Source organism: Carassius gibelio, chromosome B18, assembly GCF_023724105.1.
Source record: "Carassius gibelio isolate Cgi1373 ecotype wild population from Czech Republic chromosome B18, carGib1.2-hapl.c, whole genome shotgun sequence".
Classification (NCBI taxonomy): Eukaryota; Metazoa; Chordata; class Actinopteri; order Cypriniformes; family Cyprinidae; genus Carassius; species Carassius gibelio.
The window spans coordinates 4,417,541-4,435,448 of record NC_068413.1 but is presented as its reverse complement, the minus strand read 5'-3'; the positions used below and the strand labels follow the sequence as shown (position 1 = coordinate 4,435,448).

General features: G+C 36.1%; 1 protein-coding gene across 4 annotated transcripts in view; it reads right to left on the bottom strand.

The window, feature by feature from the left end:
- The window catches only part of impdh1a (IMP (inosine 5'-monophosphate) dehydrogenase 1a), a 26,108-nt gene extending 8,200 nt beyond the window's left edge, over positions 1-17,908 (bottom strand). The window contains exons 1-9 of one of the 4 annotated variants that reach the window (XM_052581640.1): positions 17,763-17,908; positions 15,148-15,769; positions 11,282-11,380; positions 9,901-9,949; positions 8,273-8,374; positions 8,108-8,182; positions 7,786-7,992; positions 7,092-7,179; positions 6,810-7,009 (exon numbers count right to left, since the gene is read on the bottom strand). In XM_052581640.1, the coding sequence (XP_052437600.1) occupies positions 6,810-7,009; positions 7,092-7,179; positions 7,786-7,992; positions 8,108-8,182; positions 8,273-8,374; positions 9,901-9,949; positions 11,282-11,380; positions 15,148-15,380 (1,053 nt within the window). In that variant the 5' untranslated portion in view covers positions 15,381-15,769; positions 17,763-17,908. Of the gene's footprint in view, positions 1-6,809; positions 7,010-7,091; positions 7,180-7,785; positions 7,993-8,107; positions 8,183-8,272; positions 8,375-9,900; positions 9,950-11,281; positions 11,381-11,817; positions 12,422-15,147; positions 15,870-17,762 lie in introns of those variants that run through there. The other 3 variants (XM_052581641.1, XM_052581639.1, XM_052581642.1) reach the window with 3 other exon arrangements.

The following is a 17,908-nucleotide window of genomic DNA, read 5'->3' as shown; positions in this document are numbered from 1 at the left end:
GAAATATTTCTATATCTCTCGGTGAGAGATGGAGAGGGGAGAAGGTGTACTGATGACATAGAAATGAACAATGTATTTAGACAGTTTTATGTTGCATTGTATTCATATGAAGGTAACTCATACAGTCTAATAGACAGCTCTCTTTTTGTGTGTGTGTGTGTGTGTTCCCAAGTATACTAGACAGCATGATTTATTAGAATCCACTTTTTCTTTGACAGAAGTTAAATCTGCTATTTCTTCTCTATAACCAGGGAAATCCTCAGGCCATGATGGTTTTCCTGCTGAACTATTTCAGATATTGCATGGCAAGCTTGGCGGTTACATTTTGAGGGCCTTTTCTAAAGTATTAGAAGAATCCTCTGTTTCTGATGTTATTTCACTTATTGTTAAAAAAAGGGAAAAACCCTGAACATTGTGGCTCGTACAGGTCCATAAGCTTATTAAATGCTGATGTAAATATATTGATTTGATCTTCACTGTGGAACACGTTAAGGTTGCCCACTCTCACCCTTATTATTTGTTATTGCTATAGAGCCTTTAGCAATATATGTATGTCAGAATGAAAAAAAAACTCATGGTGTCTTTTTGGGAGGAAACAAAATTATGCTTTATGCAGACAATGTCATTGTCGCTCTTAGACAGCCTGATTATGTAATGTGATTATTTGGCATTTTGCCTCCTCCTTTATAGGAACATAAAGACATTATTCATCCTTTGTTGATGCTGGTATAAGTTGGACATGGTTGTTTTTGTTTTCCTCGATTATTATTGGTGATGAATATTTTGCATATTTTAATTTTTTTTATATGTTTTTGTTATTTTTGTTTTTATTATTGTTGTTACCATTATTATTTTGGCTTTTCTGTTGTGCTCCTGCTTTGTTATGTTTTGTGCGATACCCACTGGTTGCTGTTCAATGAATAACGGTAATAGAAAAATATGTTATTTTAAATTGCAATATTATTCCATAATTTTACTGTACTGTATATATTGCATTTTTGATCAGATAAATGGCACCGAGCCTGGTGACGGCCCAGAGCATGACATCTTCTTCTTATTTATATTTGCAGGATTATTTTGCATGACAGCTTTCAGAATTTTATTGCCACCCTTCCCTTAAACACCTGCCGATATTTTACAAGTCAATCATCTTGATTTTCTGGTTTCCCCTTTAAGGGCGTTTCATACTTGCTTCGTTATAGGCCTCCCAGCAGTTCACAAACATTTTACTTAAATACAAACTCTCCAAATCTGGCCTCCATATAGCAAACTAAACAGTGACAATCTCAGAAAATGATCAGAATATGGTTTACTCGTAGCATACACTGTGAGCACAAAGCATCGCAGGTACACTTTTATTTTCATGTTTGTTTAATTCAAATGACCTTTGTTTGGGCCAATACAGTTTACCACTGAAAATCTGAAGCGTCTAAACATGCTAATGCTGTATTACACTTCCTGACCCATGGAACAAAGAAATAAAATGGAAATGCTATTTTTAGCTTGGCAGATGTTTGACTGTAAACAAAGTCTCCATTGCATGTTTTCTGCAGGTGTATGATTATAGAGAGGGACATTTGACATTTGAGACATTTGTCTCTGCTTGCTGATGCAGTTTTTTGTTGTTGTTGTTTTTTGCTTAAAAGAATGGCTCACCCGAAAATAAAAATTGGCCATCCAAGCTGTAGATGGGTTGTTTCTTTTACAGAACAGATTTGGAGAAATTGTAAATCACTTGCTCACCAATGGATGCTCTGCAGTGAATGGGTATCAGTGAATCCGAACGAGATTCCAAACAGCTGATAAAATCATCACAATAATCCACACAACTCCAGTCCATGAAACTCTTGTCAAGTGAAAAACCAAATCTATCATTAAGATGTTTTTAACTTCAAACCATTGCCTCCAGCATTCAAAGGACTGCTAGTTGTCTACTAATAGTATTGCTTTCTCCAGTGACCCATACTGATTTCAAGGGGATTTCTTGTGGATTATTGTATAAATTGTTTGGACTCCCATTCTGACGGCACCCATTTACTGCAGAGGATCCAATGGAGAGTATGTAATTCTAAATTTCTGTTCTGATGAAGAAACAAACTCATCAAGTGTTTAGTTTAGTTTAGTTTAGTTTAGTTTATTTGTTTAGCACATGTTTAGTACAAGTACAAAACTATGCAAGGAGGGAACGAAGCCACTCTAGGCTTGTACAGAGTTCCACTCCTGTTCATATTAACTCATGAGACATGCAGACTAAACACTCAAACAAAACAAAACAAACAACAAACGAAACAAAGCAAGAGCATAAGCAAAAAACAACAACAACAAAACAACAATACAAAACAATAGTTCAATAACATAAAAGATTTTATCTAGCAAGTCTAGATAAAAATACAATAGAAAAACAAAAAAAAGCAAGCACTACCTGGAAAGGACTACATAAAAGCATCAGGCTAGCAATAGAAGTCTCTTCAGATGCTTTTTGAAAACCGAATAAGAGGACATTGATCGCAACGATGGGCTTAACTCACTCCAGAGCTTAGGACCTCTAAAAGAAATATTAAATTGATGTCTTGTAGTTCGTGTGTAAGGTAAGACAAAAGTATTATTGCTATGTCTAGTTTGAAATGAGTGTACATGTGAAATAGGGATAAACAAACTCTGAAAGGAGTCTGGTAGATCTTGTTTCCTATATATAGACTTATGCATAAATATACATGTTTGATAAATATTTACCTTATCAATAGGGAGAATTTTAAATTTATTGTAAAGGGGTGCCGAGGGAGCATATCTATTTGAATGAGAAATAAGTCTAAGATATTTCTTCTGTATGACTATTAATTTCTTCAGATAAGTAGGATAGGTAGCTGCCCAGACAATATTGCAATAATTAATGAATGGAAACAAAAAGCTATAATATAAGGTTAAAAAAGCTGAGGAATGAACTAAAGGACAAACCCTCCTCAATATACCCAACATTTTAGCTGACCTCTTAGATACGAAGTTAATATGGTTAGACCATTTAAGACCACTATCTATAATGACTCCCAAAAACTTGGTATGCTGAACCAATTCGATTTGAGTGTTATTAATAAAGATTTTAGATAATTCTATAGGATAATGTTTGTTAGTATTACAAAAAATCATAAAGTTGCATTTTTTTATATTGAGAGTAAGTTTATTCCATTGAAACCATTCCACAATGGAAGATAGTTCCTCATTGACCGTTTTGATTAAAATATTAAAGTCTTGGTGAGAAGCTACAAGATTTGTATCATCTGCAAATAGTACTGGAAGGAGTTTGGTACAAATCGTGGCCATATCATTAATATAAATTAAGAATAGAAGAGGCCCCAAAATTGATCCTTGTGGAACCCCAATCATAATTTGTGACTTCATGGAGGTATAGCCTTCCAGGTATACATATTGCTCTCTATTAGCTAAGTAGCTTCTAAACCATCTCAAGGCAACATCCTCCACTCCATATCTACTAAGTTTAGCAATCAAAATGTTGTGATTGACCGTATCGAATGCCTTACTCAGGTCCAGGAAGACTCCAAGAGCAAATTTTTTATTGTCAAGAGCTGAAGAGATATAGTTCACAAGTTGAATGAGGGCATGCTCAGTGGAGTGTCGCTTCCGAAAACCATATTGATGTTTATATAAAATATTATTGGCATCCAGGTGATTTAATAATCTAGAGAAGACAAGTCTTTCCAAGATTTTCGATATACATGGGAGAATTGATATTGGCCTATAATTACCAAATTCCTTGGGGTCACCGGTCTTAAAAATTGGTATAACCCTAGCAACTTTCAAATCCCGAGGGACAATTCCAGTTTTCAAAGACAATGAGAGAATATGAGTGAGAGGTTTAATAATATAGTCAACTGTCTCTTTAATAAGAAGACTTTTAATGCCATCATGACCATGGGCTGCATTTTTAAGTGATAAAATAATATTACGAACTTCTTGAACAGTTGGTGGGTCAAAATTATGGAATGGAGGATACTGACCTTTAATTAAAGAACAGGGATGTATATCTGAGCCATTAATATTAGATGTTAGTTCAGAACCAATCGATATAAAAAAACTCATTAAAACCATTAGCAATATCAACAGGGTTGGAGAGAACCCCCTTCTTACTGTTCATTACTACAGGGGCAGTAAATGGGGATTTAGTACGGTTCAGTAAGTGATTAATGAGGTGCCATGTTGTCTTAATGTTTTTAGAAGCTTGTGCAAATTGATTTGAATAATAAGCTTTCTTTGCTTTTCTTACTAAAGATGTGAAGTGGTTTTTACATTTCTTATAATTTTCAGTATTAATGGAAGAAGGATTAAAAATAGACCTCCTATAAAGTCTATGAGTCTATGAGTCTGACAACGAGAGTCAAGAAGAAAGAGCCGTGAGAAAGAGCCATGTAACCGAGGCTCTTGAGCTCATCTTTATATGCATACTTTAGTATTACAACAACGACAAAGTTTACGATTATCGCCAATATGGAAGATATTATAAAGACTCTGGCCTCAATCCAACTAGAGGTCGGCAAAATAGCAACGCAACAAACGGAGATCCTGCAGCTCACGAAACAGGTGAATCTACTACAAGCTCAGGTGAGCGGTTATGAAGTTAAACTAAAGAAGAAAGACGAGCAGATCAAAGAATTGGAAAAGAGACTGGATGATGTAGAGCAATATTACCGTTTGGATGATCTGATTATCTCTGGATTGAAAACACGACACCGTGCCTATTCCAATGTCGCTGCGGGAAACAATGCTGATGACACAACTGCTGAGACGGAGACCCTGGAAGTCCAGGTTATCCAATTCTTCGGTAGTAAGGATATTCCCATTCATAGAAATCAGATCTCAGCCTGTCATACACTCCCTCGGAATAACAAAAATAGACCTACCCCACCGGCAATCATAATCCGTTTTATCAACAGAAAGGATAAGATCGCCTTACTACAACAAGGGTTCAAGTTAAAAGGTACGGGAGTGTTTGTGAATGAACATTTAACGAGGAAGAACGGAAATATTGCTTATGCAGCGCGGCAACTGAAAAAGGCTAAAAAGATCAAAGCAACCTGGTCTCGAAATGGTAAAGTTTATATCCGAACGATTGGAGCAACACCAGAAGAGGAAAGAGCAGTGATGGTGAAGGAAATGGACGAATTGAACCTCTACAAATGATGATTAGAGTTGAGTTACAATATCAGCTTTGGATGTGCGGACCTACTAATTTATTTATTTTTTTGTGTGTGTCAGCGATTGTGGACGATGATTATCCAATTCTCTGGGACAGATGGAATATTCAGATAACTTTAGCTATTAGTTTTTTTGAAGTAGGAGGCCATCTCAAACGGGACAACCAGTTTTTTTCACGTGAGTCTGTGTCTATTCTCTCGCCAGTTTAAGCTCTATGGCTTCTATTGACTTGACCATCTTTGATGATAATTCTCTTATTTTCAACCCGTTTGAGCAGAACATAGACAGTTGTGGCATCTATGATAGTTTCTTTAATCCTGATGTAAATCAACCTAATTTAAACTTATTAAAACTGTCTTGTAACTATTACTCTGAAGGGCAAGTAAACTCACTGCATCAAACCATAAAATTTCCTAAAAATCTTTTCTCTACTTTCCATTGGAATATTCGTAGTATGTCTAAAAATCATGACGAATTGAGAACTTTTCTGTCTACCTTAAGTTTTTCCTTCTCAGTCCTGGCCTTTTCTGAGACTTGGCTGACTGATGACGTATTTTCTTTATTCCCCCTACCTAATTATGTATCATTTCATTCTTGTAGAAAAAACAAAAGAGGAGGGGGTGTCTCTCTATATGTTTTGAATTCCTTTGTTGCTGGTGCTAGAGATGATCTTAGTGCAGAATTTGACACCACTAATACAGAGTCTATATTTATTGAAATTCCATCTTGTCAACAATTCAATGGTAAGAGTATTCTGATCGGATGCATCTATAGACCACCAGACTCAGACCATAATACCACAATTTATTGATGCACTTCAATCAACACTTGAGTTAATAACCAAAGAAAGCAAATTATGTTTTTTACTCGGTGACTATAATATTAACTTACTTAAATGTGATTTAACACAAACAGTTGATTTTTTAAATGCACTCCATTCTTTTAATTTTTTCCCTCTTATTACAAAACCATCTAGAATCACTTCCTCATCTGCTACTCTGATTGATAATATTTTGTTTAATTCTTATAATTTTGAGGTCACTTCAGGCCTCCTGATGTGTGATATCTCTGATCACCTTCCTGTCTTTCAGTTTATCCAATCCAGCCAATTAATGTCTAGTTATCCTAAGAATGGGCCAAATAAATATCGTAAATTCTCAAGAAAAGACATAGATCATTTTAAGTCTGCCACTGGCAATATCATATGGGATGAGGTACTTATGTCACAAGACATTAATAGTGCATACAGTTTATTCTTAAAGTCTTTTAATAAGGCCTTAGATTTATCATTTCCGCTGATGAGTATAAAATCCAGAAATAAATATTCTAAGGGGAAGCCGTGGATATCTGATGAGCTAAAAAAGCTTTCCCGGAAAAAAGTGTTTCTGATTAAATGTGCACATCTATCCCTGGTGTTGACATGTTTGCATCTTGGCAGAACAAATTATTGAATTTTGCAAGAGAAATTCTGAGTTCTGTTGTTTTGGTCCGGATTTAAGTTTCAGCGGAATGCAGCAAACGTGATGCAAAACGCTAGATCTCCAGAAACAGGACTGTGTTCTTCTAAAGTTTAATGTCATTCTGTTCTCCTCAGGACTCACCAGAACTATCACGTCCACTCCTGCCTGCATGAGCAGGTCTAGCCGATACTTGTCGTCCTCTTGGGTGCCGATGGCAGCACCACACAGCAGCTGTTTGTGAGAGTCTTTGGAGGCCAGAGGATAGTCTCTGTTCTTCTTCAGATCAGTACGAGCTATTATAGTTACAAGCTCATCGCTGTCATTCACTATAGGCAGTTTACCTGAGAGAGAATAACAGGAATGTGATCAGCTAATTTTTGCTAAACGTCACAACACAAACAAAACTGAAATTGAGACTCATACCTTTTTTACTGCGCTGTAAGATGTCATTAGCCTCTTTTAACGTTACACCTGCTGGAGCAACCACTAAATCTTCTCGTTTTGTCATTGCCTGAAAGATTTAAGAAATTTCAGGAACTCTGCATGTTAGTAGCTTTAATGACTATTATGAGTGTTTAAGGACAAAAAAAATTGAATTGTTTATTTTCTTAATAAAAGCAACTGGTTTTATTGTAAATGATTCACCAGTGATCAATGTTTTTATTTTATTTTATTAAAACATATTTAAAATAAATTGTTTTTATATTCTTTTATATACCTTTTTCAAATGTTTGTGGTCCTAATGTTTTTGAAAGAAGCCCCATATGCTCATCAAGGCTGCATTTATTTTATCAAAACTACACTAAAAACAGTAATATTATGAAATATTATCACAATTTAAAAAACTATTTTCTATTAACATATTTTAAAATGTAATTTATTCCTGTGATGGTAAAGCTGAATTTTCAATAGTCATTACTACAGTCTTCAGTGTCACATGATCCAATTTGGTACTCGAAACTATTATTAGTTGTGCTACAGAATAATCAGTTTCACTCAAATTGACACTTTCTAGAGGTTAAATGAATAATTAGATTGTGAAACCTCACTCGAACTGGAACCAAATTTCAAGTTATTAAAAAATTTAATTAGAATTCAGAAAATTCAAATCACAAACCTCCTCCAGTGGTCTGTTGTAATCTTTCTCTGACAGGAAGTCAATGTCTCGTGATGTAATGATGCCCACCAGCTTGCTGCCCATCTTGCCGGTTTCTGTTACTGGGATGCCGGAGAAACCGTGCCGTACCTTTGCTTCAAACACATCACCAACCGTGTGCCGTGGACTCATCACTACAGGGTCCGTAATGAAGCCCTGCTCAAATTTCTGCCAATATGACAGATACAAAAAACATTTTAATTAGTGGTAGTTCACATTATACTGGAACTATATCTGGAATCTACAGTTTACAGTTAATACAAGTTTCGCTCATGTGACTGACCTTGACTTTCCGGACCTCATTGGCCTGGAACTCAGGTGTGCAGTTGTGATGAATGATTCCTATTCCGCCCATGAGCTACGGGAAAAGCCAGTGGATGAAATGGAAAAGCAATTAGGATTCAGTACAAGTTCTGATTTATATAATGTTTCTCTGACTGTTACTTACAGCCATAGCGATGGCCATGGAGGACTCTGTGACTGTGTCCATGGGAGAGGAAATAAGTGGCGTCTTCAGGGTTATCTTGCGGGTCAGGGCAGATGTCAAATCCTACGACAAATTGTTAGGTGAAATAAAGCTAAAGTAAAGTAAAATAAAATCTAATTGTGACCCTGGACCAAAAAAAACAGTCTTAAGTAGCACAGGTATATTTGAAGCAATAGCCAAGAATACAATGTGTGGGTCAAAATGATAGATTTTTCTTTTATGCCAAAAATCATTAGGATGTTATGTAAAGATTATGTTCCTTGAAGATATATTGTAGATTTCCTACTGTAAATAAATCAAAAATATGCATTCCTAAGCTCTTCATTTGGACAACTTCAAAGGCGATTTTCTCAATATTTCGATTTTTTTGCACCCTCAGATTCCAGATTTTCAAATAGTTGTATCTCTGCAAAATATTGTCCTAATAAACCATACATCAATGGAAAGCTGAAACATAAATGTAAAAAAATTATGACAATAAAGTATGTAAATAAAATATGAATGAATTAGTGCTTGCAAAATAAATGTTTTTGTTTGCATAATATACTGTATGTGTGTTTACTGAGTATACTCTAAGTTTATATAAACACACACATGCGTGTATTATGATTTTGAGCTCACATATTATGTACGGTAAACAAAAGCTTATTTTGAATGCAATTAATCATTTGACAGCACTATAATAAATACTATAATTCGAATCCACTGTGAGACACCAATGTGTCCCTGAGCAAGACACTTAACCCCTAGTTGCTCCAGTGCGTGCAACCTCTGACATATATAGCAATTGTAAGTCCCTTTGGATAAAAGCGTCAGCTAAATGAATAAATGTAAATGTAAATTACATAACACTGACTCAGTCACACAAGTTGACTTAAAATGTAGACACGGTCACATCTTATTTTTCTTTTCTCTCTCTCTAACACCTGTGTCCCATCATTAACCGCAGCTCAGTGTAATCTCAGAAGTGCTCAAAGAAAACACAAACAGTGTTGTGTATCTGAGTTTACATCAGCAGGAAACCAACCTGCCTGCCCCACTGGAAAAAAAATCATTTAAAACAGACTCCTAGACAACCCTAAACCAAAACATATATGAGATTTTCAACAAAATAAGTTGAAATAGTACCCATTAAGTTAAACTGATTCCCTGTTTAGAAAAATCATTGGCTTATGATCTATTTTAGGAATGAATATTTGCTCCATCTTTAATTAAAAATGTGTTTAAAGTTATGGTTCCAGGGGGACTGATATTCATGTCATCCTGGTCCCTCTCTCTCTCTCTCTCTCTCTCACACACACACATACACACACACCTGAGCTTCACTGCTTGTGACAACATGCCCAGAACACCAGGGACTGTGTGGATGCTAACACAGCCATATTAGCCTCTTATCAAACACTTTCCTGTGCAGATCTTCCACCTCACTGATAGTTAAAGAGCTCCTGTTCCAACAACTTAGCATCTGAGTTGAGTCATGTGATCAAAAATGATCCTCTGCACTAAAACCGTTTACTGATATACAAGAGCTTTTGAGGTCAGTTCCACCCATTTGTTGATAACCTCTGATAAATGCGGATGGTACTCACCACTTCATCGGATGTGAAGTCAATGAAGCCAGGCAGTATGAGGAAATCACTGAATGAGGAAGGACAGGTGGCAGAGATCAGCAATTTATGAATCAGAACATTATCAAAATTACAAAATGCTTAAACACAAAATCAAATCAGTGTCAAAAAAGGAAAGCCACTCTAAAACAAGCATAAAACAAACTAAGGTTGATTCAGAATTTTGGGGTATTATTATGACTAGTTTATGCAAACATGACAGCAATGTATGCACTGATACTAAACACTACCATTTATTTAGTGAGGATGCATGACATTACAGTCGACTGATTATTTTAATGCAGTGCATGAGTAAATGAATATGCGTGTTTGCCTGTAGCATTAATACTTTAAGAAGCCACAAATGATAAACTTGCATGTATACAGTATGTCTCTGGTCCTGTCAAGAGGAGTTATATAATCTACTTAGGATGTGGCATACTGAGACATCCTGTTAATGTTCTTAACACTGTCACCAATGAGCCTCTAATGCAGCAGTACTACAAAAGTGTGTGCAAATAAAAAATATGAGATTTAGGTTTAGTCACTTTATATTTGAATGCCTACTTGCTGAGTAAAAGTATGAAATAAATCGACCCTGAACTTAAAGTGGTACCCAAAACTTGATATACGAAAGCATGTTATCAGTGTTCTTAGAATCTAACTTGACATAAAAAGCACAGTAACTGTTTCAGGGCTACAAATAGAAAGTGTTGAATGATATCCCTCACTTTAAAGCACGATAATGTTTTGATACAGGACAAATGGGAACGGTTTTGTCTGTCTTAGGAGGATGTGTGAGAAGGCACTGTTCAGTGTCCCGTCCCATGTGGCCTAACGCTTATAAAACCTACATTATACCAGATTAAACACTCCAGCCAGCATGACAAAAATAGACGCAGAGACTACTGCTCTGATAACAAGTTTTCATATTGCTGGGAAAGCATAAACACATTATATTTGCACACAAACACAAGCTTATTTAATGCACTGGTGCAAAACATACTATGTTCATTAAACAATCTGAATTTCTAATTGATACTAAAGCGCGTGTTGAGCAAGCAGGGACAAAAGGGACCGCACATGCACTCTGGTTTTGCATTGTCCCATAAACACGGGCTGCATGTGCTGTGACTGAGCACTTGAGCTCCCGGTTGCTATGGAGATGCACGAGGGTTGCCATGGAGCTGAGAGCCATCTCACTGACAGGTGTCCAGAAAGATGCCTACCCAGAGTTTATGTGTGTGCCAGGGTGAAGATACACACGATAGGTCCTGCACTGACATTGTGCTGTCCATGTCAGTCTATACGGACAAGACAGGGCATCTAGAAAAGGTTTTTGTGCACATGATCCCTGACTTACTTGTATGTGAGACCATCACCAATTGCAAAGAGCTGCTGGGCAGTGAGTCCATCCTCTGGAACGTACCCAGTTCCACCGCTGATAAGGTAATCAGCCATGCTACAAACATACAAAAGAGAGTTTGTAACACGAAATTAGGTTTTAACTTCAAACAACCACAGACAAAATGTTCTGTATGAGAGTGCATACAAACAATGTTGTACCTATAAATTATGCAACATCTTTAAAACACCTTTTCAGAGAGGTATTGATTTGACTTTGCATGTTATAGTGATGCAACAGTGTCCTGCTGTGGAATATATTTCACAGCATATAAATAAATAAATACATAAATAAATAAAGGCGTCTGCTAAATACATAAAATAAGAAAATTTAAATACATGAACAATGCCTACTGATAGTAAGGCGAGATAAATCAAAAAAATGCAAATAAATTCAAAACGACAATTTTCTGTGCAGATAACTTGCTGCTCATTCTTCAACGTTTATAAGCGCGTTAAATATAAAAGAACAAAAACAAAGAGGAATACACTTACAGTTTCGAGTTACTTTCTCTTTCGGATCGGTGTTATGAACACACTTCCTTCTGCTGAATATTCACCCTCACGCACTGTATCTCACATGATGACGGCTGTATTAAAGTGCATTAGAGATCATTGCGGGATCAGCAGTTTCTCATCCCGTACAGCAGCGTTCTGAGGAGGCTGAGGCTGCTCTGATGGAGGGTCTCATGGAGAGACCGTCAACCGTGTGAACTGAAGTCACATGATGCCCGCTCAGTTTAACGCTTAGAAAGGGAACAGGAAAGGTTGAGCTAAACACTCCCCAAACCTGTTTTTGCACGTTTTCTGGAAGTCAAAATACTTTTTTTATATATACATCTCTGGATTTACATAAGCCACTCTTATGTTGAAACGATATAATGCATAAAATGTTCGAAAATGCATAAAATGTTCGTAAAGTTCGAGATTTCACAGATAAATCGAGTTAGATTCTGAGTAAACGAATTGTTATTTTGCTTCGAATCTTTTTGCGATGATTCGATTGAACCGATTCAAAATACCCATCTGAAAAATGCGTTCTCGACTCGAGACTCATTAAACATGTTTTATTGGAACTTTTTATGAGCTGAATCTTGCCTGAAACGCGTCTAATTGGGACACATTATAATACAATTTTATTAAATATTCAAAAAATATTATAAATATTTATAAACTAAACCTGAACACCTGTAATAAATGCAGGATGTCCACACACTTATTATTTCTTTCTTTCTTTCTTTCTTTTATTTATTTGGAACCTGTTATTTGAAGTGAAACCTGTGTTGTGTTTTAATTTACTTTGTTAAAGGATGCAATATATTTTGTTGAGATGTACTAGGTTATTGTCTTATTATTTGATCTTATTTTGGTTATTTTCATTCATACATTTACTATATTAAGGCTGTTTTGCAGGCAGATTTATTTATGTATTTATTTATACATTTAAAAAGAACAAACAAGTTGATATTTAATACAAAAATGTCAAAAATATTATAAAGGCCAGTTTGTTTCAGGCCAGATCTTCAGAGGGTTATATTTTCTGAGCATAAAACTTTTTTTTTGTATTTAAAAACTTAGTGGACTTCAATGGTTTGTATCATTTATTGCAAATTGCTAAATCATTCATTGATTAATGAAGTCTTGATTATAACATGGAATCTGTAATGCATTTTGCACTAAAATTGCACTGCATTTAACTGCACATACATTCAATAAAATCCCTTCAAACATTAAAGCCTTGTTTAACATATAGGCAGCATCTAACATCCAGATGACTCTAAGTGGTTATGCATTATGCCATCAGCTGAATCTATTCCTGATAGACATTTAATCTTTCCCTCTCAACATACACAGACATGCTATTCTTTCCTAGTGGGATTTATACTCTAAACTGCAGATTACACCTAAAGAATGTCCTATCAAATTAATCCTTCATTAAAGTTCTCTTCTCATCTATCAAGAGAGCTGACACTAATAGGAAAGATAAAAGATTTGGTAGAAAAATGACAAAGCCCCTCTAGATTTTAGTTGTTTTACAGCAACGAGCTTCATGACACATTTTGCAGAGATTATTTCAGATGCTGCACAACACAGACGATGTGCAAGGAGCTTTGAAAAGCATGCAGACACACTACAGATTGATGGGCATTAAATTCTCAGAGTTACATGGGCCTTAAACTAAGCTGAAGCTCTGCATTTCTGAGGCAGATAAATACTAGTTAAATAAACAGAAGTGTCTGTCGCAGAGGTGGGGAGACCGTTGCTTGACCCTTAGAAAAGCACCTGTGTTGCAGGTGTTGGTGTCAAAGCAGGGATAAGGTAATAAGCTATGATGCCAGAACCCTCTGAAAACTCACTGGGTTTCTGAAAAGGTGTATTTTTTGAGTCATTGAGTCAAAACAACATCACAGGCTTTTGCTGTGGACTTTCCAAATTGTTATTTAGGAAGGAGATTCCTAAATAAGATTGATGCTTATACAGTGGACCCAAAAAGTATTTGGACACTTATGCATAAATGTCACCATGTTAGGTAACAAACTATCAAACAAAGATTTAGTATCATTTATCTTATGCAATAGTTGTCAAACAAAGATGGAATAAAGTTATTATAATCTATGCAGCAAAGCACTTTGTCATGACTAACAGTCATTTAATTCATTGCTATGAATTCATTCTTTTAAAGTAGTTAAATGTTGATTAAATTATTAAATAAAATGCTTATTTGTTTATAAATATATCATTATGCTGATTCTGTATATAATACATTACTGTCTTCACATGTTTTGACTGGACAAAACAGAGGTCAACACAGACACAACAGAGCTGCCCTCTCCTTCTTCTCTCCCATTCACTCACAGCTGTTATTTTTCTATTATTCCATCTACATTTTCAACACAAGGATTAAAATATAAAGATATGACTCATATACACACACAAAAGCGGAACAAAATCAACGTGAGTTATTTCCAAAACAGCATTAATTATTAATGGGTCAAAATACATTATTAATCATAATTATTTAGTTGGTCATCAAGTCATCATTGTTTCTACATTTGTATATAACATTTTTATTGTACAAATATATAATTCAATGAAACAATAATATTCCATATGTTTATTTATTTATTTGTCAATATTTTTACCAAAATTGTTGTCTGCAACAAACATAATATGAAAATATATGTGACCCTGGACCACAAAACCAGTCATAAGTGTCAATTTGATAAGCTTTCCAGATTTCTAGTATAGGAAAATATTTGGCTGAAATACAACAATTTGAAAAACTGGGATCTGAGGGTGCGAAAAAATCTAGGTACTGAGAAAATCACCTTTAGTTGTCCAAGTTGTCCAAATGAAGTTCTTAGCAATGCATATTACTAACCAAAAATTACGTTTTTACATATTTATGGTAGTAAATTTACAAAATATCTTCATGGAACATGAACTTTACTTAATATCCTAAAGATTTTTGGCACAAAAAAAAAAAATCCATATTTTTGACCCATACAATGTTTTTTGACTATTGCTAAAAATAAACCCGAGCGACTTAAGACTGGTTTTGTGGTCCTGGGTCACATGTATGTGTATATATGTGTGTAATGGGTATAGATATAATTGTATTTCATATATACACCATATATTTGTATATTTGTATATATTTGCATACATAATGTAGATTTGTGTGTTTATATGTCCCTCCTTATTGAATGCGATCAAGAATAATATACAGTGTCTTAGAATGGTAAAATCAGAAACTTGAGAAAAAGAAACCAAGACCTGCTCATTCAGTCATTCTTAACGAGTAGACCTAAACTTTGTTCTCACCTCTCTGGTTCATATCCCGCCTGTATTCGGGTGGCACTGTAGCGCTGGGCAGCCGTCTCGTGCCCGTGCCCGTGTAGTGTATTATGGGTAAACAGGCCATGAAAGTGATGATCTGAGTCTCGTAAAGACATCCGTGGCCTGGCCGGCTCCATGTCCCCCACAATACGCCTGTAATCAATTTGGTAGCTGTCCCTGTCCCCATCTGCATAGCGTTCATACCCTTGCCCATCCATATCACCAAAATCCAGTGGGTAGTCCTCCACTGTGGCTCTATTTGAGCCGAACCAACCCCAAAAAGCACCTGATTGTCTCAATCACAGCTGTTTGTTCATACACCAGGTTCTACTTCGTATTCAAACTCTTCCACAAAGTATAAAAGAACACAAAATCAATGAGAGCTGGATATGAAAGTCCTCAGTAAGATTTGTATCCAATTTGCATAAGCTATTAGCATCTTCCAATACACAGAGCAAAGCTGTAGAGTTGTGTGAGTGCAATGCAGGTTATCTGTGGATGAAGTTGAGATTTTAATCAGCAAATGACAGTCCCAAATGTCAAATGTCCAAAATGAGAAGCTTCTAAGATCTGGTTGGATGTCTTTTTCGCAGTCCTACTGATCGACCTGAAAGAAAAACCAGATCACAGGACCTCAGACAGTAGTTAACCGGATGGCAGACAAGCAGAAATTGAATGAGCCTGGTTCTCTCTCTCCCCTGTTTCACTTCAGCTAAGCTCTGTTTCTGACAGAAGCGCGTCACTTTCACAAAGAGGATTGCAGAATTAAGTGTGCATGTGTGTTTGTGTGTGTGCTTTAAAGGGGGGAGGAACTTGTGGTGCATGGTGTTCACTAATGGAGCGAAAGACAAGGGATGGGTTTTACATGCCCCACCTCTTGTTTCTCCAAAGGTACTGTAACATTGCAGTGCACATTTGAGATTGTGTGTGGCTATGAAAAGCATGCATTTGTGACAATTAAAATATGTGTTAACAGTTTATTTGGGGTGTAGTTTTCATTCTTTTGCTTGTGCATGCATTCATACTCCTCTGTCACTATGTGTACGCACAGCCTAGAAACCACTTTCTCAAAAACAAAGTCAAATCCCAGGGTGCACTGATGGAGTGTGCTCAACCCTGGAGAGGTTTCAGGTTGGAGCAACAGAAAACGGCTCTTGATGGGCTAATTACACGCAGACGCTCTGGCACAACCGTGGCTTGAACAAACATGCACCATTGTATGTGTGCACAGGTAAACGAGTGTCCTTCCTTACATCAGACACTTGTGTTGACCTATTTATTTTGAGGAAAAGGCAATTAGCTTGTGATTTGAGGTCTGTGGTTTGTGTCTTTCTGCATGTTGTGGGAAGGTTTTGGGAGAGGAGAAAGGGGTTACGGGTACACAAATAGGTGTTTCGTAGGATGTTACGTTGTCAGCAGGTCAGCCAGGTATTCAAATCCCCTTGACGTACAGTATATTTGAGTCTCCCCATCACTAAGCAGTAAGAATTAACAGACTTATGTAAGGAAGGCAATTGTTCCTAAACACTGCCCCCATCTGGCAAACCTCCAACAGAACAGGATGGGGTGTGTATTCAATGGAAATTGGTGAACTGTGTGATCAGAAAACGCCCTGTTGGGGCGTATAATTGCACACACACTGTACATTTGGTCATTTTATAAACAAATAAACATAATTTACGCTTGTTATGTACACTGGGAAAAATAGAATTTATTTCAATCAGTACTGTTGCAATATATTTGACACTTTATGTATGTGTCTGTACTTTTTACAATCATTATTATTTTTAATATTTATTATTAAATGAGGATGAGAAAACAATGAAAGAATTGTCAACTAATTAAAATAAGTTACCGTAATTTGTCAACACATAGGCAAATGCTTTCACTGGTGGTAACCAAGAGAAAAATATGACCTATGTCTAACCCTCGCAGAAACCTGAACACATCATTTAATTTAAATATGAACATGATTTGGCCAATTTATGAGCATTTTTAAGTAGTTTTTAGTAGTTTTTTAGCATACTTTTATGATACTTATTTCTACTTGTTAACTATATTAGTAAGGATGTTTGGCCCTCACAAGCATACCCAAACCAAACAACCTCATTAACACCAACAAGGAGACAGAGTTGCTAAGGGTCTAATGAATTTGATCATCATCTCTAAGTGACAGAGTGCTTGTGACAGTTGCAGGGATTGCGGTAGGAAAGCCTCTTATAGGCACTGACTGCAGATTCCCAATGCTGCTGAGAGACTGCAAGTTTACTACACACACTCACACACACACACACACACACACACAAACAAACTACTAAACATACAGCCTACTGCATTCAGATTATCTTAATGTCTTTATGAATTAATAAATCTGCTAGAAAGCAAAAGTCGATGTAGGTTTAAATGTATAGGCCTATTATTATATTATTGTTCATCATACACCTCTTCCAATCCAAGCTTGTCATCTTTTCACATTTTCTTTGGTTACATGTGACAGAATCTGCCTTATTAGCTCTTAAGAAATCTGTGAGTGTCTGTGGAAAAATCTATTTGTTGACTAAATATTCTTGTTAAAAATGCAGTGTGATGCAGACGCTCACCTGATGGGATGAGGACATAATCCAGTTTAGTTTGGTCACTGACGTCAAAGTGAAAGTGACTTTGAGAGTATAACTACTATGATGATTTATGTTCTTGTTTTAGAGCATCAGTGTTGGGCAGTAGCGTGTTGCAGACTGTCCAGCTG